At 42.8% G+C, this 24,547-nt stretch overlaps 1 protein-coding gene across 4 annotated transcripts in view; it reads left to right on the forward strand.

The window, feature by feature from the left end:
- Positions 1 to 24,547, forward strand: part of Dgki (diacylglycerol kinase iota) — a 434,118-nt gene that overhangs the window by 145,815 nt on the left and 263,756 nt on the right. For 3 of the 4 annotated variants that reach the window (XM_035451050.1, XM_035451051.1, XM_035451052.1), the window contains exons 2-3: positions 1,906 to 2,014; positions 17,804 to 17,899. In XM_035451050.1, coding sequence (XP_035306941.1) covers positions 1,906 to 2,014; positions 17,804 to 17,899 — 205 coding nt within the window. Of the gene's footprint in view, positions 1 to 1,905; positions 2,015 to 17,803; positions 17,900 to 24,547 lie in introns of those variants that run through there. The other variant, XM_035451053.1, reaches the window with a different exon arrangement.

Consider the following 24,547-nt stretch of genomic DNA (forward strand, 5'->3'; position numbering starts at 1 on the left):
GGGGTCCGTGTGCTCCCACTTGGTCAAGTCAGCTCTTTCTGTGGGTTTCCCCAGCATGGTCTTGACCCCTTTGTTCATCCCTCCTCCTCCTCTACAACTGGATTCCAGGAGTTAAGCTCAGTGCTTATCTGTGGATGTCTGCTTCTGCTTAGGTTATGGAGACTCTTAAAGACCCAAAGGCGAAACCTGTAGTTTCTGAATAAACAAAAGTATGTTTTTGTGAATAGTGAAAACTGGGTTAGCATTGGTGAGGAGACCATTGAATCTAGAGAAAAAAAAAAAAAACCAAGAAACACGCCAGAGAAAGTCCCTCAATGTGGGAGGAAAACCATGTGAGATAAGGATTGCCCTAGAAGGTTCTCTCTCCTTCAGTCTCTCCTCCTCACCCCTTTGTTTCTTATATCATGTTAGACTATCTTATCACCTTCAAATGTTGACTTATCTTTTATTTTCCAAGCCAGGGTCTTGCTATGTATCCCAGGATAACACTGACCTTTCTGTCTTCAGATCCTCCTGCCCCTGAGTCTTAGCTAAATTTGGATCCCAGGCCCATGTCACCACACCTGGCCACTGTTCCTTTCATAAAAATATATGGCTGGAGGCTGTGGAACATACTTTGATTCGAGGAGCCAAGGTTGTTGCCGATTACCTATCTTCCTTGAAGGCTCCACCTTTATGATGAGTCTGGATGATTCTATAGATCAAATGCGTTGTCTGTATCTTGCTGGGGCATTGGAAAATTTTCCAACAAGCTCATTGTAATAACTTCCAACTACTGAAGACCTGTTTCTGGAACTTCCTGGTTAGGACTCCAAGAGACACTAAAAGAAACACAGAAAGCCAGACATCAGCTGGGCTTTCTGATGTACAGACACCATTGGTGGCACATGTCTACCCTTGAGTGTGGAGAACTACTGTTCTTGCCTCACCAGTACCTCACCAGTACCATTCCTGGGTGGAGTCTTGATAGGTCCGTGAAGATGCAGAGAGGCAACCTACCCTTTAGGGTGTAACACATTTCCCCCTCTGCTCCTAGTAGTGAGGGGGTGTTCCCAGTAGCCGTTCCCCTTGTTGCTTCCCTCTGCTTCTCTTGCTGTGGGTTCTCTTGCTTGTGTTGAGGGATGCTGAAGTAATGTGGGCTCTTCCTTGGCAGATGTAAATCAGTCTTTTCACACTGAGAGCTTTGAGCACAATGGACAGTGGTCCTCTGTGTGGAGGAGGAGGGTGCTCATGGGGGAGGAGTGTGCTCATGGAGGAGGAGGAGGGTGCTCTTGAAGGAGGGAGTGCTCATGGGGGAGGAGGGTGCTCATGGAGGAGGAGGAGGGTGCTCATGGGGGAGGAGGAGGGAGTGCTCATGGGGGAGGAGGAGTGTGCTCATGGAGAGGATTGTGCTCATGGAGGAGGAGGAGGGTGCTCTTGGAGAAGGGGGTGCTCATGGGTGAGGAGGGTGCTCCTGGGGGAGGGAGGAAGAGCAGATTTCCATTGGTAACCAGTCTGAACAGTGCTGTCCTGGGCAGTCAACTTGCAGGAGAGGATTTTGCTTATAGTTCATCTCTGGCAACTTGAATTACTTTCCAAGTATCACAAGTGTCCACCCCATGTCTATTTCTGTAAGTGGATAAGCCGCACTATTGTCCTCCACCTTGAAAAGAAGCTGAACTTTCAGCTCTGGCCCTGTAGCCTGAACAAAGCAGTTACCCCAAGTGTCCTGATTTGGGGAGATTTGTTCCTCTCTGTCCTAGGAGAGGTGTGTCTCACCACAGGTATAAGGGATATCAGATGTTAGAGACTCATTCAGGCCACTGGGGTAGTTTCGACTCCACAAGGAGCTCTGCACAAGATTCTCATGCTTGTGTGTTCATATATATGTATGTATTTATTTATGTATTTATTTTCTTGCTGCAGGAAAGCCATCTCCCGGACAGGCCTCCAGCACCTGGCCCCTGCACATCCTCTTGGCCTTCCTGTGGCAAATGGTCCAGCGAAGGAGCCCAGAGCGACCCTGGACTGGAGCGTAGGTGTCTGCTGGTTTTTCATTTCGTTTTGTTTTTGTTTGTTTTCTTTCAAGTTAATTTCAGTTGCATGCTGTGTCTTTCTTATCGAACCCTCAGGGTTCTGTAAGAACACATCTTCTGATAGTCTTTAGTGGTCATGTTAATGAGATCACTAACTATGGGCTGGAAGCCGTTCTCCCCACCTGAAGCCATGTGCAGGGCTGCTCTTCAGTTCTGCCCTGCTGTCTCAACAATGAACAGAACAGGCTCATCCATGTCCTTTTCCGAGTAATGGGAAAAAAGGGGCGTGTTTATCTTTGTAACCAACTAAAACATAAAAGTCCTATGTATTTATGGTGTGCCATGTGGTGTTTCAACACATGGACTCAGTGTCAAAGTTTAAATCATGGCAAAGTAGATCTACTCAGACATTTATCAGTTATTTATGATACAAACATTCTAACTCATTTTTTCTAGCCTTCTGCAAAAAAAAAAGTACATTATACTATCACTGTTTATGGTCACTCTACTGTGAAATAATATCTAACTATGACTTACTATCCATTGAAGAATCTTTCCCTTGATTATTTCACTGTTGTCTCCCTCAGCCTCTGGTAACCACCATCTTACTGTCAGTGTAGGATAGACTTTGTAATAATGTATATGTAAGTGACTTTCCACAGCACTCTTGCTTATCTGACTAAACACAAAAGCCTCCAGTTCCATCTATGTTGCAAGTGACAGGTTTTCCTTTTCCTGTACAGATAAATAATATTCCACTCTGTATATGCACCACTTTTTTTTCTGGAAGATAATATGGCATTTTATTGCATTTTTTAAAAAAAAATGTCCTTGGCAAAAGGACTGTAAAAAGTAAGCTCTGTTTTTTCATGTTGCCCTAAATGGGCTTTTAATTTGAGCTGAGACAAAGGCACGCCTGTTTTCAATGTCTGTGTTCCTATGGACAAATCTTACTTCCACACTCTTTCAACTTGGCAGAACTGAAATCCCTTAGAGGGACTTCCTGTGTGTGTGGCGGGGTCTGGTAGATACTTCTTCCATAAGCCAGTGGTGTGGTCTCTCAAATGGAAAAAGCACTGCCCGACAGCAAGTATGTCTTGACCTTAGCTTCTCATGGGGCAGAATGAGAAACATTCATTTCATTTTGCTGCTTTCAAAGCTAAAATGATTGGAACCACAGTTAAATATTATTGGCATAGCATAATATTAGAATCTTTTCTCCTGCCACTAAGTCATCTGAATGTTTGCTGGGCCAGGGAAAGAAGCCATTGGTACATCTTCTTGCTTCAGTTTCTACTTCTATGTAACATTGTAACGTACCCAAGACTTCTACACATATGAAACTAAAGGGTCTCAAACACTCTTCTTTATAGTACTGGGTCTTAAACCTGGGCCTCATGTGAACAGGCAAGCACTTCACTATTGATCTATATGGAAAACACTTTGAGAGAACGATGTCTCTCCCAGTAGCCCAGGCTAGCTTAGAACACACTCTGTAACCCAAGCAGGACTTGAACTCCCGAGCCTCCTAATCCAAACTCCCAAAGAGCTGGATTCTAGACATGAGCCACTTGTCCAGCTTCCTGACTCTTTATTAATTGGCCTTCCCAAAAATGTAACAAAGCTTAGCAAAATAATAGTCTGTGTTTTGCTTCTGATGTAAACTCCTTCCTTCTTTATGTTTCCGATTGCTTATATGAAAAAAAACATGCATTTCCTTCCACTAACCTTCATCTGTTCTCAGGTAGGTTGTTCGGCATTTCTTTTGCATCCAGGAACTCTCTTCACCCTTTACCAGGAAATACAGGCATGTAGACATGTCACATTTTTTGTGTGTGGGGGGAGGGGTGCGTGTTCACGTGAGTGTGAAGGAGTTGTCATTCCTACGGCACTATCTATCTACTTTGTTTTTTTTTTTTTTTTTTCTTTGAAACTAGGTTTCTTATTGATCTGGAACTTGCCAAATAGGCTAGGCTTGCTGGCCAGCTTGGGAGCCCCAGTAACCCACCTTTCTGTCTCTCCCAAGCTCTGGAGTTCCTTTGTTGATGGACACTCAGGGTTGCTTCCAGATCCTGACTGTCGTGAATAGTGTTTCAATGAACATGGCAGGTGTGTCTTTTACTCATGCAAATCAAAGGATTTTCATTTCCTTTGGATACAGACCTAAGACTGAGATTGCTAGGTCAGGCAGTGGTTCCGTTTTCGACTCTTTTGAGGAGTATCCATTGTGTTATTGTAGCTATGCCTGTTGCCATTCCCATCACCAACACGAAGAGTTCCCTTTCTCAACATCTCTGCAGTCTGTGTTAACTTCTATATGATGAGAGCCACTCTTATGGAAGGAGGGGCTGTTTCACTGTAGTTTTGATTTGTAGTTCTATGATGACTGTTTTTTGTATTTTAAAATCCTGCTGGTCATTTACATGTCTTTTTTTGAGACATGTTGATTTAGACCTACCACCCATTTTTGAAGTTGGGATATTTGTTGGCTATCGAGAGTTTCAAGTTTCAGTATATATATATGAATAGTCTGAGTATTTACCCCTATCAGGTATGCAGTGTGAAATACTTCCCCCACTCTATAGTGTGTCCTTTAACTCTGTTGCCTGCTATCTTTGCTGTGTAGAAGTGTTTGAGTTTTACAGAAACCTGTTTGCCCATCTCCCTTTGTTTCTTGTTCTTTGGGGGCCTCTTTAGAAAGTCCACCCCATCGAAGTACCCTGAATCACGTCTCCTGCATTGTCTTATAATGGTTTATAGTGTCAGCTCTTATACTTAAGTGTTTGGTCTGTTTAAGTTGGTGAGAAATAGCTGTCTATCATCATTTTCTGCTGAGGACATCCATCTTTATCTAACATCATTTCTGTTTGTGGAGAGAATCATTGTGTCATGATGAACGGTATCATTATTGAAAAGGACATCATTCTTTTCCAGGACATATTCTCCTACTCTAGTTTAAACCCAGCTGCCTATAGGTGTGTTTTTTAAAGTGTGTCTGCCACAGTTGAATCTCCCATGCATTAGGACATTATTTTCTGCCCCCGGCGAAGGCTGCCATCCTTGTTTTGCATTCTAGGTGGGTTCCTTGGGATCAAGGGGGTGATGAAGATGTGGCTTACAGAGCTAAAATCCATGGCTAGGAAGGAATCAACAGTGGGGGGACATAGCACAGCAATGCCTGGGCCAGGAGAGTTCATGGGGGCGGAGGTGGGGAGTGTCCCTGGGCTATGAGAAAGGACCCTCTAGTTGTGGCTGATGTTGGGAATAGTCATCGAGTTTCCTGCCTAAGCCTGCATTAGGCTAGCAGGCATTATTTTCTGATTCCCGTGGAGAGGTATACACTGTAGCATTCATCCGTATAGTCCTTTTGGCTAGCAGTAGGAGGCTCTGATGCACAATAGGGGCCAAACAAATAGGAGCTGAGGCTGGGTGTATTGTGGTCTCTTGTTCCTCTTTCTTTCCTCCCAGGTGATTGGCGGTGGGCACTCTGTGATGGTGAGCTGCTGAAAGTCCAGTGGGAAAGCGAAGAGGGGGACATTCCCTTCCTGGAGACCAGATGTGGCCCTGGAACAGATGCATCTCTTGGCTGTTACGGGTGTCAGCAGACAAAAGCCAGCAGTGACTAGCACCCAATCACACAAAACATTCAGGAAGGGGGGGGGTAGCTAGGCATGTTTCCTTTCCGTGTCCTCTGACTTTTTTCTGTAAGAGTTTAAATGACTCACATTGGTTTTAAAATGCCGTCTTCTTTCTGCCAAATACCCTGTATGTTAACTGTCCCTTCTGCTCAAGAGACCAAATGAGAAATTGGGGGATTTCCTTGTTTTGCATAAAGTACTGGAAGGGTCTTCAGGGTTGAGCATTTGTCTGTGACAGCCTTGCTCTTGGGTTCCCTGTAGAAAAGCTGTCTGATAACACATGTGCCACCACTAGCCACTGGACTGCTTGTACTAATGACAGAACTTACTTACTCGGGAGTATTGTTTATTGAGGACTAGTTAGCATCATAGCTTCTTAAGAGTCTCCCAAATAAGCATGAGAATAGCAAGAATTAAAAAAAAAACTTACAGATGAGATGGGGGTGGGTAGTAGAAAGTCAGGGTCTAGATCAATAGTAGGACATTTGGCAGGCATTCAGAAGTCCCTGGGTTGGGTTTCCAGCACCACAAACAAACAATGAACAAACGAACAATAACAAACACTCACAGGTACTCCAGTCACTAGTCTCGGTTTAGGTCCTTGGCTCCATACAATGCTGTGTGGCACTCCTGAAGGTCTTGGCTCCAGGAACACAATGGGGAGCAAGGTTGGTGGGAGCCCCCTGTTCTCAGCCCGCTTGACTCTTCAGGAGAAACTCTTTGCATCATACCTCTTGAGCTCAGGAGACTAGGCACCATTTCAAAGGTTGCGACTCCCTCATACCCTGACTCTGTGCCCTGTAATTTCATCACTTCATCAGGGAGAAACCAGATGCAGAAACTGTTCAGGGTGCACCTGGTAGGCTCCGATGCTTTGTAGAAAGAACCCCCGCTCTGAGTGTGGGCTATGTGTCAAAGTCATGTAGAGAATTCAGTTATACAGTCAGTATACTGGCCGCAGGCCTTGGGAAGGGGTCTGCTAGTGAGGGTCCTGAGTGCTGAGTGAGCGAGCACAGGTGGCGGTATTGCGTGCATGGCTGGGCATGCACAGTTGTGGGAGACAGTTTTCATACTCTGTGTACATGCGCTTAATTTCCTTCAGGGATTCCATTTTCCCCTCCTCATTTCCCTCCTCAGTAAAGAGAACTCCAGCCCTCCCCCAACCCCACTGTAACTTACTCCTCAGAGCTCAGCTGACTTGTGTCAGTCTTACCTCCTTGATAACCTTTTCCGGTATTTCTGCCCTTCGTCCGCAGGCTGTCCTCCCATGAACGTCACCACCTAATGATGGTGAAAGTGTTCAGGACAGCAGCCTTCAGAAAGAAACCCCTGGTATTCCAACAGTGGCCACTGGGCTCAATCCAACATGAAGAGTGCTGTTTCCTATAGCCTTTTCTTTCCCTCCCTCCCTCCCTCCCTCCCTCCCTCCCTCCCTCCCTCCCTGCCTCCCTCCCTCCCTCCCTCCCTTCTTCTCACCCTCCCTCCTTGCCTCCCTCTCTCCAGCCTGATCATCTCTTACTCATGCCAGAGGAGGGCACAGGACAGCCTAAGGGCTGCCTGGTTACTGATGCCAGGGCATGAATTGATTTTAACTCCTCTGCTTGGTCAATAAGGTGTGAACTAATCCTTGGAAGCTGATGGGCACTCAGATAATCTCTAGTCCTGAAAGGCTTGCTAAACATGACTCCAAAGCCAATTGGAAAAAGAAACAAATGCCAACTGTCTTCATGCCAAGTGACCACCCCTCCTTTTTTAGGTTCTTCCTACAGTAACACAGTGAAGTAGATTATCGCACACATGGATGGAGAGGCTTGGTCTTCCCACTCCTAAGAAGAAGGGTCTTTCTTCACCTTCCCAGTGACAACCTGTAGAGGCTCTTCCCTTTTGATGCCATTAAGACACGTGTCAGCCAAGACAGTTTGGGAGGAAATAAGCTAAATTACTAGAATGGGGAGGAAGTGATATTCAAAATAGAAACCAAAAATATTCGTCTCCTGGGCTGGAATCCAAGCTTTCAGTTTAGAGTGAGTTAGCCCATTTAGGAGTGTGTCAGTGGTACAGATAATATGTGTCTTCTTAAATGTCACACGCTTCCTCTGCAAAGGTGACTCAATTTACAATTAAAGCATGTCTCTGTCTTTAAGATTGTAGCCAGTAGTACTGGAAATGGGTCTCTCTACTGTCCCCCCTGGAGCAAGCCTCAGGGCAGTGTGGGAGATGGAAAACAGGGCCAGGGATCCACAAGCTCTTTCTGAAGCCCACGTCAATCTTAGGCCCAACATCTTCAGTTCCAAGTGTCTTTGATTTCTTCACTGGACCCCATCTTTCCACCCAGTGTTCCCTGGAAAACAGAACTTCAGCTCCAACAAAGCCAGTCCCCAATCCACACCTGCTTTCTTTTCTTTAGTTGATGACATTGAGCAAAGGAGTGCTTTGTCCCCAGCAGACAGAGGCAGCATGGTTGGTACATTGCCTCACGGTTCAGTTCAGGGACAAGATCAGGGAACTAGAGTCTTCACAGGGAGTTGCTTTAAACTAGGTTATGAAATTAGGTCACTTTATCTTTAGAAACCTTGAATGAAAAGCCAGGAAGCTGCTGGGGGCATGTGTGTGCCTGTGTGTATGTCGACATGGGTGTGTGTGTATATATATTATGTGAGTGTTTTCTTCGTGTGTTCTCATGCCAGCCCTGTGCTGAGTGTGAACCTAGGAAGCCTGTGCTGTGTGCCAGGTTTGGCTGCATCCTTACAGCTTGTCCTGCCCCCCACCCCCCGCTGTGTCTCTTCACTCTCATCCTTACTTTAAAAAACTTGGGATATGGGAAGTGAGTAAAACACTTCATATAAATCAGTGCGGTGAAGCCTCTGGTCTTGGCTAGCCATTGTGGGACTGATCTACTATGATTGGCTCCCACTCTTTATTTTCTGAGTTCAGGGTAATTTAAGATACAGTCCTATAGTAATTACCTTTGTCATTACCGCACAACATTCCTGACAAAAGCAAACTAAGGAAGGGTTTATTCTGATGTGTAGTTTTAAGAAGCCATCCAGTCCATCATGCCAGGGAAGGCTGTTCACCAGCCAGTGAGGCAGCTGGTCACACTGTGTCCCCACCAGGAAGCAGAGAGAGATGAACTCTATACTCCGGGGCTGCAGTCCATGGAATAGTGCATTGGCATTTTGGATTGGTCTCTCTACCATAATTAACCAATTTAGAAACTCCCTTCACAGGCAAGCCTAGGGAGGCTGTCTTCTAGGTGATTATACATTGTGTCTATTTGGCAACCAGAATCAGTTGGCTTCTCAGAGGACTCAGACTCTTTAGCTCCATGGGTCTGCAGTAAGTGTCTTGGTCCAAATGTTTGGACACTAGGGAAGTGATTGTTTAATGCTCTTTAGCGGAAACAGATGTGAGCCATAGATTGAATATAAATTATTTAGGGAATCACATTAAAGCAATATGAATAAATAGGGAAACCCAATTTTAGTACCATGTTTTGTTTCACCTGATCAACCCCAAATGCTACCATTCAGTGTTGAAGCAACAGATGGTGATTGTATAAGGACTTTAGTAATCTTCTTTCATACTTAGTCTTTAAACTGTGACTTAGGTGTTGATGGCACAGCTCAATCAATGATGCCACATTCCCAGTCATCAGCAGCCATTTTCCACACAGCTCTGTGTGGACTGTTCAAGGTACCTTTGTCACCTATGACTAACTCGCAGGTTTTCAGAAAATCCACATTTAATTTGTTTTTCAATTTTGCATGGACATTTGTAAGGAAGGTATCATTTATAACTCCAATTATTTAAAAAAACATTTTCTAACTGCATTTGTTTGTTTCTCTGGGCTATTTGCTTTGGTTGTTTATGCACTGCTTTTTTGGCTTCCTTTTTGAGACAGAGTCTCTATATCTTAAGCTGACCTGCAACTTATTAGGTAGCCCAGACCTGCCTTGAACTTTAAGCAGTTCTCTTGCCTCAGACTCCTCGGTGTTGGGATTGCATATGTGTATCTGTTTGCCTGGCTCCTGCTGGTGCACTTGTTATACATGTTACCCAATTTGTAATACTTCCCTATCTTTATCTTTTCAAAAAAAATCTGTAACCATTGCTGGGGTTTTTGCAGAACTTGGGCAAGTAGTAATATCTATTTGTGTATATATGTATATGTGTGTTTGTGTGTAAGTGTGTATGTATACACAACACATACATACATTGACACAAGTAACTACATCTATTTTGTAAATATGCATGTAGGACCACAGATGAGTGTGGATGAGAGTGAGTGCATACATGTGTGCGTGTGTGTGTGTGTGTGTGTGTGTGTGTGTGTGTGTGTGTGTGTGTGTCCGTGTCCATCTATACAGGGATATTTGTCTCCATATTCCAAAGACCAGGAAAAAAGCAATCTCTTAAAAATAGGGTGGTTATTTTTCTGTTTTTGAGAAATGGACAGTTTTTGAGATACATATGATTTGAGATGTCATTTCAAGGTAGATTTGTAGAGAAGAAGCAAGAAAGATGCTCCCAGGTGGGAAGGATAATCAATAAAACATGGCACCAGAAATAAGATATGATTAAAGAACAGTAGTAATAAAGAAGAAAAATAAGATAAGGCTAGATTATTTGGCAGGCCTGGTGGAAGGTCTAGAGTGAGAGATTGAATTTGGACTTCATTTCATAAGTGTTTAGAGCCATGGAGGGGACACAACCATAGGTGTATTTTAAGGGATCTGAGTGTACGACAATGTAAAATTAGCCAGAGCATTTGTCAGAATTCAAAGAAGAAACTGGGACTTGATTAGACTTGCTGTCTAGTATATGCTAAGGAACTTGGGGATAGACTTAGACATAAAAGGAAACCTAGACAAAAATAAGAACAAAGAGCAAAGTCTGCATTCCTTGGGGATAAAGTAGGCTACTCTGAATAAGAGACCAGAATATGTAATGTGGCAATATACAAGTTGTCTCTCCCTCACCCATGCTAGAGACCAGGACTAGTCTGGGTGGTTGGATGGGAACTAGACTCATTTCACAGTTACTCAAGGACAGATCCTGACTGTTATGCTGACATCTCATCAGGAGGTTTCCAAAATCATTCCAGAGGCTGACCACCCCAATAAGTTACTGTGGCAGAAGCAATGAGGAGATGATTCTGGGTAGATCTGATGGACCATGCCTGGAACCTTTGCTTCTGTTCTTTTGCTTAGAACTTAGTATCACAGCCACTTCTACCTGCAAGTGGAACTGGGAAACCAGATCTAGCTGTATGTTCAAGAAGAAGAACAAAATGAATTGATGAATAGCAGCAGTCTTGGTCATAGGAAAGGGATTTGAAAAATGTCTCCATATAAGAATAAGAAGAAGGAAAACCAGAAAGTGATAGCAACATGATTAAAAAAAGAAAAGAAAAGAAAACAACACCTACTAACTTTTTATCATATACACACTATGACATATTTTCATTTTTACACTGAAATTTCACGGTGATTCTGGGATAGAGGAACAATGTTTTTCATAATTTTGCTGATAGATGAACTGGGTTTAGGGAAGTGAGAGGGTCCTAAATCATAGAGTTACTAAGTATCCTATCTACTTTATAATAAAGTTCATGTAATTAGCTCACAGCTAGGAAAAGGGTCAGGAGAAATGTAGAAAGCAAGACAAAGCCAGTCATTGGTTTAGCCCATCCTAATGCCTATACCACCCAGGTATCCTTGATGCAGAATTCAGGAGTCCTCAGGACCATTCTCACTTCTTACATTAGTTGTGATTTAGGAATCTCTAAGACTATACTGAGATTGGAGAATTCACTAGGCAAACATGTTTAACTTACTGAAAGCTGTTAAACTCACACTTCTGGAGTATCACCATGCAAACAAGATAGAGGAGGGAACAGGGAGATGTCATATAGATAAAAGAGCATGTCATCATTTTTGTATGTCTCAACTTATGTTTCACTTCCATGTGTTGTAATTTATGACTTCAAACTAAAGGACATAAAATAACAGTCATCTTTCCTTTCTGCCCTGAACAATTAGACATGACACAGATATGTATCTACTCATTTATTCAATGATTTTTAGTTCTTTTAAAAATTCATTGAGATTTAATAATGATCATGCAGTAAGTTTTAGCTGTGGTAAATTTAATGCATTTGTGGACCTTAGGATCTAGTATGAAAGGAAATGTTAATGAAATAATTATGGCAATATATGAATAACTGCCAGTTAAGGTAGATAGTGGAGAAGAAACATGATTTTATTACAGACACTAACAAAGTGACTTGACTTGAATTACGGGGCATTGAGGAATTTTTGAGGAAATAATGCTTGATTTGATGACAAAGCTACAAATAGAAATTTGCCATAAAATAGTCCAGAGAGGGGTAAGGAATTTGGAGGAAGAAAAAAACTCATAGTGAGCCATTTTTGATGGGAATAGTTGAGCAAGCCTGGATGAATCGGGGAACATACAATATTGGGGCATCAGGTTTATTCAAAGCTTAAGCAAAGAGCAGCAAACCCAGTGGACATATCCTGTCATGCCATTTATTGAAAAGGGGGAATGGGGGAGAAGTTCCTTAGCAACTATTTGAGATTAACTTGGGAGCCACCCAAATCATGTGTATACACAAGGCATTGGTAGCTCAAACCTGTGACCCCAGCACTTGGGAGGCTGAAGCAGGTGGAGAAAATGTTAGAGCTCATGTTGGTCTTTCTAGCAAGTTTAAGGACAACCTGAGCTACATGGGATCCTGTCTCAAAAAACCAGACCAAATTAAACCAATCAAATCGTGTTTATGCTCCTTACTAAGATACTTAAGCTCCAGGGTCTCCTGAGAAGCCTGTCTACACTTAGGCATGTTTCCCTTCCCGCCTGAGTGCCACTCTGTTAACCTCTGTACTGAAGTCTGTCAAAGGTCTCTTCCCAATGAACTCCAGCTCTGCTTCATACTGGCTTAACTTGAAATGCTTTACTGCAGCAAACCTCTGCCTCACCTCTGTAAAAGTCTCCAAATCAGAAACCCCCCCCAAGGCTATTGGGGAGTGCAGAGCAATAGGCTTTCGCCCCAGTGACTGATGTTGCATTTTTGAAAGATAGACTGTGAAAGGTGAAGACAAAAGGAGGGATATCAATTGTGGCAGGCTATTGTGGTATTCTAAGCCAGAGCTGGTGGTAACAGTAGAAGTGGGGAGTTATAGCTGGACCTCAGATGCATTCTGAAATTGCAATGAAATGAAATTAGTTGTAAATAAGAGAGAGCTACAAGAGCTCGTAGCCTAAGGAGGAATGGTAATACCATTTACTGAAAATCCAGAGGGAAGACGAGGAAGAACGTATCGTGGAGGAAATCCAGTTCTTGCAAACATAAGGATTTAACGTGCTTATTAGGTCTTTGGGGGAGATGCTGTGGGCAGTTGTTTATGAGTGGAGCTCCAAGAAGAGGGTCACATTGAATAAATAATTTGGAAGGTAACAATTACTCAATGAGTGCTAAAGGTAAGAACCCTCAGTGTAGTAATCTAAGGACAGAACGTAGACAGAAGATAGAATACAAAGATCTGAGCATCGAGCTGTAGAACACGTCAGTGTTGAAATGTCAGGCATAAGGAGGATCCAACAATGGAGACTGGAAAGAGCAAACAGCAGAGTAGAAGAAAGTGACTCTGGATGAAGAAGGTGATCATCAGTGTTGAAGTTGCTGATGAACGTGAAGCTTGACCATTGGCTATTAGATTCAGCCATGTGACATCACCGGTGATTTGGAAAATAATATTGGTATATGAAAGAAGAGCTCATGGATCTGAGTTTAAGAAATCATAGTGCTGAATAGGAAATGACACAATGTAAGAATTCTCCATTGAGTTTTCTCTGCAGAAGAATGGAAACAGATGGGTGTCAAGAACCCAACTATTGATGTACTTCATTTTTTCAGCTCTTATTTTTTTTTCTGTCTATCTATGACCGTGATACAAGTCACTTCTGAATTTTACTTTTTCTGTGATTCTGTATCATGAGGTTTCTGTATGACCAATCTTCATATGTGTTCTTCTTGATATAACAACATTCTGTTGTGTTGTACTTATTATGACAATTTTCTCCCATTGAGGAGCTTTAGATTAACCTAATCAGGTGTACACTTACCTTTTTCTTTCATTAGAACGGTTTCTTCAGGAACTTATTCCCAAAATAAGCATACTAATTTAAGTATGCTTAAATTTTTTACTCCATCTTTTCTTTAGATATCTATATATGTTTCTCTCTTTCCCTAGTACCTCTGGGCTTTCCACAGTGAACTCTAGGTCTATAGATGTATGCTTATTATAGCTTTGTGTCTTAAAATTTCTTAAAATTTATGGAGATACTTCATGCATGTCTCCATTAACTTCTTCTCTAGTGATTGTACAAGACAAAGAAGAATACATATAGTATTTTGGCTCACAGACATGCTCTAGAATCTGTTATCTAAAAAGCTTGAAGAGGAGGGTAAGGCTTATTGGATTATAGGTTCCAAAGCACATTGGGGCCATCTTGGGACCTTTGAGCAATTGTTGTATACAAGTTTCATTGAGATTCACTGACAGCCTCTCTTGAGTCATACCTACATATTTTATTTTATTTGTTTTACCAGGCCATTAAGTAGATAGCTCAAACTGAGAACCAGCCCGTTAGATGTAGTAAAACCTCCTTCTTTTCCCTTCCAAAGGTCCATCTCTTTTAAATCAAGTTCCCATCACAAACAGAGGGTAACTAAAAGTAGTGGTCTTTCTGTGGATGACTCTGAGGCAAGACTGATCAGCGAGCTTCTGAAAACTTACAAATGGTATACCATTTAGCAAAGGCGTCTGAGAGCCAGGAACTATAGTGCTGTAAGTCCAGTAAGTGGTTCTTGCAATCGTCTCACTCCCAAGTTCTTACCTGCCCTCCTAGGACTTCACTGTGGGCACACCTAGCTTGTCACTGTCACAGGTTCTTGAATTTGCTCCACTGTAACAGTTTTATATTGAACACCTTAAAATAGTTGGCAATATTTCCTTGGAAGTCTTTCCCTTAGTAGTTCCTGTTATTATGTCAGTTTTGGTTTCCAACCTTGCTAGTCAATTTGCCACTGTGAGATAACACAGCATCCCTATGACTGGTGCCACCAGTGAAGAATAAACGTCTGATGAATGAATCGAACAATAAAATGAAAAGGGATGATTTTTGTATGGTTGGTTAGAAGTTAAAATGGATCTCAAGTAACTCCTCTGTAGTGATTTAGATTGTGAGCATAGTTGCTTCAGGAGATCTTGTAAAGAAATGCCCTTGTATTTTATTCTCTAATGATGCCATCATCTTGTATGAATTTTTAAGGTCCACCCTTATCTCTAGTCTTCCTTTCTCCTGATAGTGTCCCACAAGAAGAGGAGAAGTTTGTTTTCCCATGACTGTCTATGTATGGACTTAACATTGTTCACCAAAGGAGAGCATTACTGGGGAGAAGAAAAAAATCATACAAAAAGGCACCTGAGGCCTCTGTCACCTATATACCTGATCACTTTCCTACATGTTCACATTTCACTCTTGTTGTTTTGAGACTTCCTCACTCTCCTTGGGTCTTGAAGCATCTAGATGAGTGGTTCTTAACCTGTGGGTTGCAATCCCTTTAAGGGTCAAATGACCCTTTCACAGGGGTCACTTAAGACCATTGGAAAACAGATATTTACATTATTATCATAACCATAGCAAAATTGAAGTCGTGAAGTAGCAATGGAAATAATTTTATGGTTGGGGGTCACCACAACACGAGGAACTTTATGAAAGGGTCACAGCATTAGGAAGGTAGGGGACAACTGATCTGGATCCTAGGTCACAATATGGCCTATGGATTTTCTTGCCTGAAATCATTTGAGACTCTTCACCCTGAAAGGAAAATGTATTCTATTTGAAGAAATGCATTCATTGTTTTAAAAAACATAGTATGCTCTCTCTCCATCTTCCTGCTGGAAACATTGGTCTAGGTTTCTGTTTTCTTCTTCTTCTAAGCCTTGACATTGACAAGCTGTGGATGCTTCTTGAATGAGCTATCTTAAGGGTGGCTCAAATGCATGATGGTGTTACCATAAGTCTTTACTCCAAAGCCTCCCAAGCCCTGCCGCCACCTGAGTTCCACCCGCTGGCATGTTAAGGTCCCAAGCAACACACAGAGACTTACATTAGGTGCAAATGCTGCATGGCAAAAGACTAGGATTTCTCATCTGCTAGCTCAGTCTTAATTATCAACGATAACTATAAGACTTAATGGAGGACGCCAGCAGTAAGCACCCTCTCTTGTCGGCAGATCACATGGCGACTCCAGAGCAGAGAGCAGGAGCAAGAGGAAGAGCAAGAGGACGACTTCTTGTCCTTGCTTATATATGAGTCGGCCTGCTATGTCACTTTCTGCCTGTGTCACAAGATTTCTTTTTACTACATTTCCCAGAATCCCCCTCGACTCCTAGTCCTGCCTAACTTGCTGCCTCATTGGCCAAAGAGTACTTTATTCAACAATCAATAAGATAAACATACACAGAAGGACATCCCCCATCATGATGGACTTTAAATTACTTGGTTATTCTGTAAAGCTCTTTACTGAAGTCGTCTTCTGTTGTCAATTCAGGATATTACCACAAAATGCCACAGACTGGGTGACTTAAGCCACAGATGTTGGAGTAAAATTACCATACACGGGATAGGGATGATATATCTTAATTTTATTGGAGGGAAATCACTTACATGAGAAACCGATAACCCAGGGTCAGGGCTCCAAGCATCCAATCTCAGCTGCCCTCTGAGACAGGATGGGAAACCCAAGAGAGTGAGCCTGTCTTCCCCTTAGGCCTGAATCCCACATGCCCCCTATGCACTGGTGGCCACACCCAAATGGGCGTGGTCAGCACCACAGGTACCAAGTAAGATCTCTCCTTACACACAGATATTGATTTCCCATCATTTTCAAACCAAGAAGGTACAAGGACAGGTGCTAGTGCATTGAGTTCCTGGTGAGGGCCCTCTGCCTGTCTGGCAGGTAGTTGATTTCTTGCTGTGAACTCAGGTGGTTTTTTCTTGCTGCATATGTGTTCAGAGAGGGAACTCTTTCTTCCTGTAAAGGCATTGATTTCCATAGTGAAAGCTCTGCTTTCATGACCTAACTACTTTCCAAAGGTCTGTCCTCATACCATCACACTGTATGATGTGTATATTAGATTATATGTGTATATTAGATTTTAATATATGAACTGGGGAGAAGGGCATAGTCCAACCCACAGCATCCTCCATCAAAAGATAACTGCTAGTCCTTGTATTCCTGACATGGAATAAGATAAAAACAACAGTACTTTTCCTATAAATCCTTAATCTCATGTTCCTTTATGGTTAATCTAATACAGTGTTTTCTCCCAAGATTTCAACCTTTCAGTGAATAAACAGAATGTACAGTTAGCACATAAATTCATGGTCTCTAAAGTGGTGTATCAGAAGAAAGACCATAGATTCTATTTGTCCTCATCTCCATTGTATACTGCATGTTTTTGGATAAAACAGGGTTGTTGCTCATTGTGTCATACATCACAGCAGCTCTGCTCACCATCAGAAGTGCATATTCTTAGGCAGTAGACAAATTAGTTTGTAATATTTAGAATTGAGTGGGAGGCCTTACTGAATTAGCAGCATGTCTGGATTGGTAGGAATGTATTGCGCTTTGAGTTCCAGAGAGTCAAGCTAAGTATAAATTCATTGTCAGCCATTGTTACCTAAAGTATTTTAATACCACCATCCTCCTCCTTAGCAAATTTCTATCTTAGCTTGGTCTCCTGTGTTATCAAAGTGTGGGGTCTGGATAAACAAGGTTTTGCATGGAGCCCTTTAGAGTTGACTTTTCCTCATTTGTTGAAAATGTTTCAGTGTGATCTATGGATAAGGCCTTCATAGACCCCATATCTATCTTGGTTAGATCAAAGTTCCCAAACATCATTTTCCATTTCCAGAATTTCCATAGGGTCAACTCCAGCAGATCCCATGAAGAGTCCCTGGGAGTCACTAAGTGTGTTGCTTACAAACCCAGACTTGAAGTTCCTCCCTTGATGCTGAAGAGAAAACTTAAGTGGGTGGGTCTTTTCCTTGCAGGAGAATGCTGTGAATGGGGAGCACCTATGGCTGGAGACCAACGTCTCGGGCGACCTCTGCTACCTGGGGGAGGAGAACTGCCAAGTCCGATTTGCAGTGAGTATGTCCCATGATACCCTTTTAGTCTTCCCAGGAAACAGCCTCCGAGGATGATGGGGATGAGAGTCATGCCCTAACATACCAGGGTGGGTTTGGAAAGGTTCCATCCTTGTGACGTAGAACTTCCCACTTTTAAGGTTTACAGATTGTGTAGCAAGTTAAAATGGCTCCAGGTCATCAACTTTAATGACTTTAGGGTTTTATTGGGTAGGCTATCCATTAGTGTAATGTGGTGCTGACTACTGTAGTGTTGTGGGGGTATATACAGGGGGAGTCAGGAGAGGCTGAATGTGGATGACGGAATGCCAGTCACTTATGGTAGGTTGTGGATCACCTCACTGGTAGATAATTGTTTAGAATGTTATTTTTTGGTGAAGATGAAGTTTGTTTAATGGATACAGGGAACAACAAAAGTTCCTAGAATGACCCAGATGAACAGGCTGTGGATCTGAAGTTAAGAAACTTGGATTTGAGTCTCTGACCAGCAGGAGGCCTGGGTGGAGAGGAAGGGAGTGATCTCCCTGCAGGGCAGTGGCTATGGGGTAGGGGACTCTGGTGGTGAGGGTGGAAATGGCTATGTGGGATGTGAATGAGGTTAGCTTATTTCCACACTGAGATCTGGAGGACACAATTCCAGAAATGATTTGATAAATTAGCAGTCAGGTGAGTAGGAGTGGCTTTTGCTTATTAAAAATCTTTGGGACCCCATTCCCTATGGCGGGATACTCTCTCAGCCTAGATACACCAGGGTGTGTGTGTGGGGGGGGGAAGGGCCTGAGTCCTGCCCTAAATGATGTGACAGACTTTGATGATTCCCAATGGGACTTCTCACCCTCGATGGAGAGTGGATGGGTGTGGGTGGGTGGAGGGTTGGTGGGGGGAATGTGAGAACAGGAGGGAGGGAACTGGGATTGGTATGTAAAATAAGATTGTTTCTAATTTAAATAAAAACTAATTTAAAAATAAAAACAAAAAAACAATCACTTTGTGCCCCTATTTAGAATAATCTTCTTAGGGTTTAAACTTCTCTTCAGGAGCTGGGAATGGGGGTATGTGCCTATAACCACAACACTGAGGAGGAAGGTGTGGGGTGACAAATTTGAAAACAGCCCAAGTTACACAGTTACATAGTCTCATCTTTCTGTTGTGGTGACAGAACATGCTTTAGGGGGAAAGGGTTATTAAGTTTACAATTCCAGGTCACAGTCCATCACTGCGGGGGAGCCAAGGCAGGGACATCAAATGTCTAGTCACACCCACAATCAAGAGGAGAGAGAGAGAATGGACATGCATACTTACTTGTGCTTAGAGCCCTTTCTACATTTCTCCTGTCTAGGATGGCCTGCTTAGGGAGTGGTGCCACCCACAGTGGGCTGGGTCTTCCTGCCTCAATTAAAGTAATTAAGACAACCATCATAGACATGCCCACCAGCCAACCTGATGTAGACAAACCTTTATTGATGTACTCTCTTCTTGGTTGTTCTAGATTGTGCCAAGGTCAGAATTACAAGTAAACATTGAATTATAGTAAGACGGAAGATTGTAGTTCTGTAGTAGAATACTTGCTGAGCATGCGTAAGACCCTAGATTTGATTCCCCGTGCTGAAAAAACCAAATTAAACCATGAAGAAGAATCAGTGACCATACAATAAATCATGGAGAGACTGAACACTTAATGCTGAGAAAGTAGGCTTAATTTTTGCCTACATTTAAAAATGTAACCTAAAAATAGAGTAACAGAAAACTCTGAATAGTAGATAACAAAGAAAAGAAGGCTTCCTACCCACTTAAGAAAATGATGTCAAAACTTATGGAGCCTTATGGGTTTATTATTTTTTTATTATGCATGAAAATAGTTTGAGCAAAATGTAGGTCAATCAAATAATATGTGAATGTGTTTCTGTAACGAGGAAGACACTGAGCTTCTGGAAGAGCTTATAGATGAGCAAACAGCCTGAGAACTCTCCCTGGCTGCTGAAATGATCAAGTCTCAACACCAAGACCTTTTCAACACCATAGCAGTTTTGGTCACCTCACTGGTAGATAATTGTTTAGAATGTTATTTTTTAGTGAAGGTGAAGTTTGTTTAATGGATACAGGGAACAACAAAAGTTCCTAGAACAACCCAGATGAACAGGCTGTGGATCTGAAGTTAAGAAACTTGGATTTGAGTCTCTGTGTTTCCACCCACTGTGTGACTTTGAGGATTCGTGACCTTTGGGGTCATGGCTACCTTCTAGACAGAAAAAGAGAGAAGAATTAAATTGCTTTTAATTTTGTTTCTAATTTGAACCTGTAATTAATCGTTTGCATCTTTTAATCTTGTTGTGAATTCAATTGATTTAAATATCAGCATTTCAACTTTATGCATATGCAGTTTTAATTAAAGTATAATTGCATGGAGTTTGATTAAATTAACCAAATCTGTGAGAAGCCCAGCTGTTTGGACTAAAGTGCTATAAATAATGAATTAACATTAAGGTCTTAGATAATTGTGTGAACACTGGTCTTGGGGTATCAGAGAGTGTGAAATGGGAGAAATGAGGGTGGGTTTGCCATGCATATGTGCTATACGGAGGCCTCTGTCAGCAGGTGGACTGGCTCATTACCTAGCCCCGCCCCTCTCCAAATTGCTCCCCTTGCTCCTCTTCTGGGCACTCATTTTGTGACAGCTGCTTGTTACTTCTCTTGACAGATACATGAATTAATGCAGGCACCCCCTTTCCCCAGCACACTGCTAGGTAGGGCCAGCTGACCTTGAACTGACTGTAGCTAGTGCTGAGACTCTCCTGCCTCAACTGTCCTAGTGTTGCAATTACAGGTGTGCCATCACACCCAGCTCCATAATTCTCCTGCTCTGGGTCCACAGTTATCATTTGTGTCCCTCATTGTTTGGCCACTCTTACCTTTAGGTCAGAAGAAAACAAGAGAATAATGAGAATATTAGCAGGGGATCCCGGGTAGAGCTGTGAGAACTCTGTATCCTTTTACCTTCATCTTTGATTTTACTCCAGGCACTAAGCTCTTTCAACCCCATTTTAAAAAATGTCTGCAAGATGAAGAGTTATCTTCCAAGAAGATGTTGTTTAATCCAAGTCACAAATAAACGAGGAAGTGGAAAAATGCCCCAGTGTTTCCTCTTGGCAGGGCCCTTACCACTAAGTGGAGTCTCCTCCCCTGAGAAGTGGGGAAATGCTGTCTGAGAATTTGATGCGCAGGCAGGATGCACTTGGCCTAGGACTGCCGAAGTGAATTAAAGTCAGAAACAGAACAGGAACAGACAATGCGGTCTATATATGAGATGTATAAATGAAAACAACTCTGAGGAGGGAGTCAACCTAGGGCCTCTTTAATTAGCCAAGGCTTATAAAGCGATGACCCCTCCTGAGGGCTGGTTTAGGCTGAGATGGCTTGTCTCATGCTCACTTGGTAGGAATGTAAATTAATAGTCGGCTCATAACTGACAGTATATGGTAAAGGCATTCAGTGTCTCTCAGCTCTCCACAAGTTCAGATTGTGCTGTATGGCCATCTTGAATGCTGTGTTTTAGGAGATTCACTGAAAAGCAATGAAAGATCCAGAGGAGAGTGACTAAGCTGGTTTAGGATATGGAGACTTTTGGTAAAGAAAATGTTAGTAGCATGATTACAGCTGAGTATTAAGGATTTCTTAATACTCAGACCTCCTGTTATTTAAAGAGCTGCTTTGAATAAAGGGGAAGTGACTTTCCATCCTCCAGGAAGATGGAGCAGAACTCTAGATATAGACCCAGAGTCTCTAACCGTGGTCATGATCCTCCAATGGCATAAGGTCCCCCATGGGGCACTTGTGAGCAATTTTTCCCTCCATGCTCCGAGTGCTGACTCAGCTGTGTCTGGAGTTGGACTTGTAGACAAGTGATTTTAAGAAGCTCATTAGATGCTCAAGTGTGGTGGTCCACCAACCTAAGTCTAAGAGCTTCTGTAGCCCAGTGTTATCCATTAGGTACCTGGAAGAGTGGGCTCAGAAAATATGTGTAGGCATGATGTAGATGGCCATCTTGCAAGGATGCTGGAGAAAGGTGATGGGTACCTGCTTCCAGCAAGAGTTCAGACAAGGAAGATGCTCTACTTGCAACTTCCTTAGAAGTGAATAACATTTCTGTGGGAAAGCATGCACATGTAGATTATGTATTAGATTTATGCTTCCTCTCATGAGCCATCTTTGAAGAACAAAGAGCTGTTGGCATTATCGTAACCAGGTACCACTGGCTAGCTTCTAATCAAATTACAGCATTCTTGGGGAGGAAGGCAGACCTTTCCCTCCTCACCCTGTCATGTGAAGTAAAAAGGGAAGTCCATGTGGCTGGATGTAGATAGAGGCTGTTTCACAGACATGGAAGTAATGCTCATTACACGCGAGTGGGGTTGAGGAAAGAATTTTCAGTTGGAGAGAGGAACATGAGCAAACTAAGAGGCATAAGGTATCTCTGTAGAACAAGACAAGAGTCATGGTGTTTGAGTACACCAACGTGTTTATTGTCAGGAGGAACAGGAGAGATGGAAAGGACAGATGGGCTTGGGTATGTCTGCATGATTCTGAACCAAAACAGAGTGTGCTATAAAGGTCAGTGAACTCACAGAGCATGACCACATAGCATGTGGTCTAAACCAAGGCAAATTTAAAGGTGAACATGGCTGCTGATCTCAGTGGGGTACTAGAGGCCAGCGGGGCGCATGAGAGTTTTGTATCAAGGATACTGAGATGGTCACCCCAATTTACATGGACACTGGGACATCTATTTAAAACCAAAGCTGGGACTGGGAGTGTAGGTCAATTGACGCTTGCTGGCCTAGCACGCACAAAGCTCACATCCTGTCCTCAGCACTGCCAAGCTTAAATCCGGGCATAGTAGTGCAAGCATGTCATCCCAGCACTTTGTGGGTGGCAGGAGAATCAGAAATTCAAGATTGTCCTTGATGGTATAATTAGTGTGAGGCCAGCCTGGGCTCTATGTGAATAAAAGAAACCCAGGATGTACTACAAGGGCAGGGCCTCCCGGGGCTGTGTAGATTGATGCTTCTGGCTGCTGCTGGGGAGTATGGCAAGTAAGGCAGTGACTGCAGATGACTGAGACTGTTGGGAGAGTTTGCTTCGCAGTCTCAGTACTGAAATCTTTTCTTGTGGATCTCTGGTGGCAACATTCAGTCCCACAGAATCTGTGCCAACATTTAATGGGATTGAAGTTATTCCCTAGTAATCAGATCTCCCAAATCAGTAGTCTTGCCTTCCTGTCTTCCTCCTGTCCTTCCCAGTTTAAGGACGAGAAAGGGATAAAAATAGAATGAAACCGGAGCAGAAATCTCTCTGTTTCCCAGTGTTACTGTCAGGAGAGGGACCTGAAGTAAAATTCCACTCTTGTTTGGTGACATTTAATAATTTTAATTACATTAATTAATTAATTTAGGGGAGGATACGCCACATAGCATGTTGCCATGAGGCCAGAGAGAAACTTGTGGGAGTCAGACTTACCTTCCACCATGTGGTTTTGGATCAGCCTCAGGTTGGGAGCCTTTGTGTCAAGTCAGCCGTCTTGCCATGCCAGGTGAAGTTTATTTTGATATGCTATTTCCCATGCATTTATTGTCTTGTATTGCGTTGAGGACGCAGCACCAGGGAACTTCAGAAGGGCTGGGGATGTGATCTAGTTGACTGTTACTATGTGGCAGCTTCATTGTTCAGTGGGAACTGTAATAGAGCATGTTCTATCATTGTAGGGATGGAATGAAGAGATGGTCAGCCATGTCTGTCCCCAGAAGATCTGAGCTTTGTTCTAACAATCCATGGAGAACACACTAGTACACACTTAATTTTATCCTTGAAGGAGACTTGTGTATATCCATCTGTAGACTTGAACACCAGCCTGAACATGTGGTTCTGGGCAGGCACAGGGCGTAGTTTGGGTGTCGAGGAAAACTCCAGATGGGCTGCTTTAGGTTCATGAGCTGATTGGTTGAACTTTAACCATTGTTTCACTATTTTCTTGTTTTCATATTTGTTTTGGTCCATCTGAAGAATTATTAGAGAGTTTGCATTAGGGATTCTCAATTGTGAATGAGTGTTGTAATTAACGAGACATGTGCTCCATGGGCCATATTCTTGAATACTTAGTCTCCAGTTGGTGGCACTGTTTTGGGGAGGTTTAGGTAGGGCAACCTTGCTGGAGGAAATATATCACTTGGGGCTGGCTTTGAGAGTTTATAGCCTCGCCCTCCTTTTAGTTTCCTTTCAGCTTCCTACTGCCATGACTTCCTTTCCATTATGGACCTCTAGTGATCTGGAAGCTTAAGCCAAAATAAACTCTATGTTAAATTACCTTTGGCTGTGGTGTCTTATTACAGCAACAGAAATGTCACTAATATAGAAATGGGGTTGTTGCCGTCAAAAACTTGATCATGTTTGTTGTTGTTGTTGTTGTTGTTGTTTTGAGGAATGTGGAAAGCTTTGGACTAGGAAATTGTGAGCAGACCATAACAGTCCATCCTAACAGAAGCCCAGAAGACTGTAGTGCTGAGAGTAATGTTAATAGGAGGTTTCAGAGGGAAGCAAGGATTTTTATGAGCAACTGGGCTGAAGGCCATTCACAGGGCACTTTAGCTAAGCATC

Source organism: Cricetulus griseus, assembly GCF_003668045.3.
Source record: "Cricetulus griseus strain 17A/GY chromosome 1 unlocalized genomic scaffold, alternate assembly CriGri-PICRH-1.0 chr1_0, whole genome shotgun sequence".
Taxonomy (NCBI): Eukaryota; Metazoa; Chordata; class Mammalia; order Rodentia; family Cricetidae; genus Cricetulus; species Cricetulus griseus.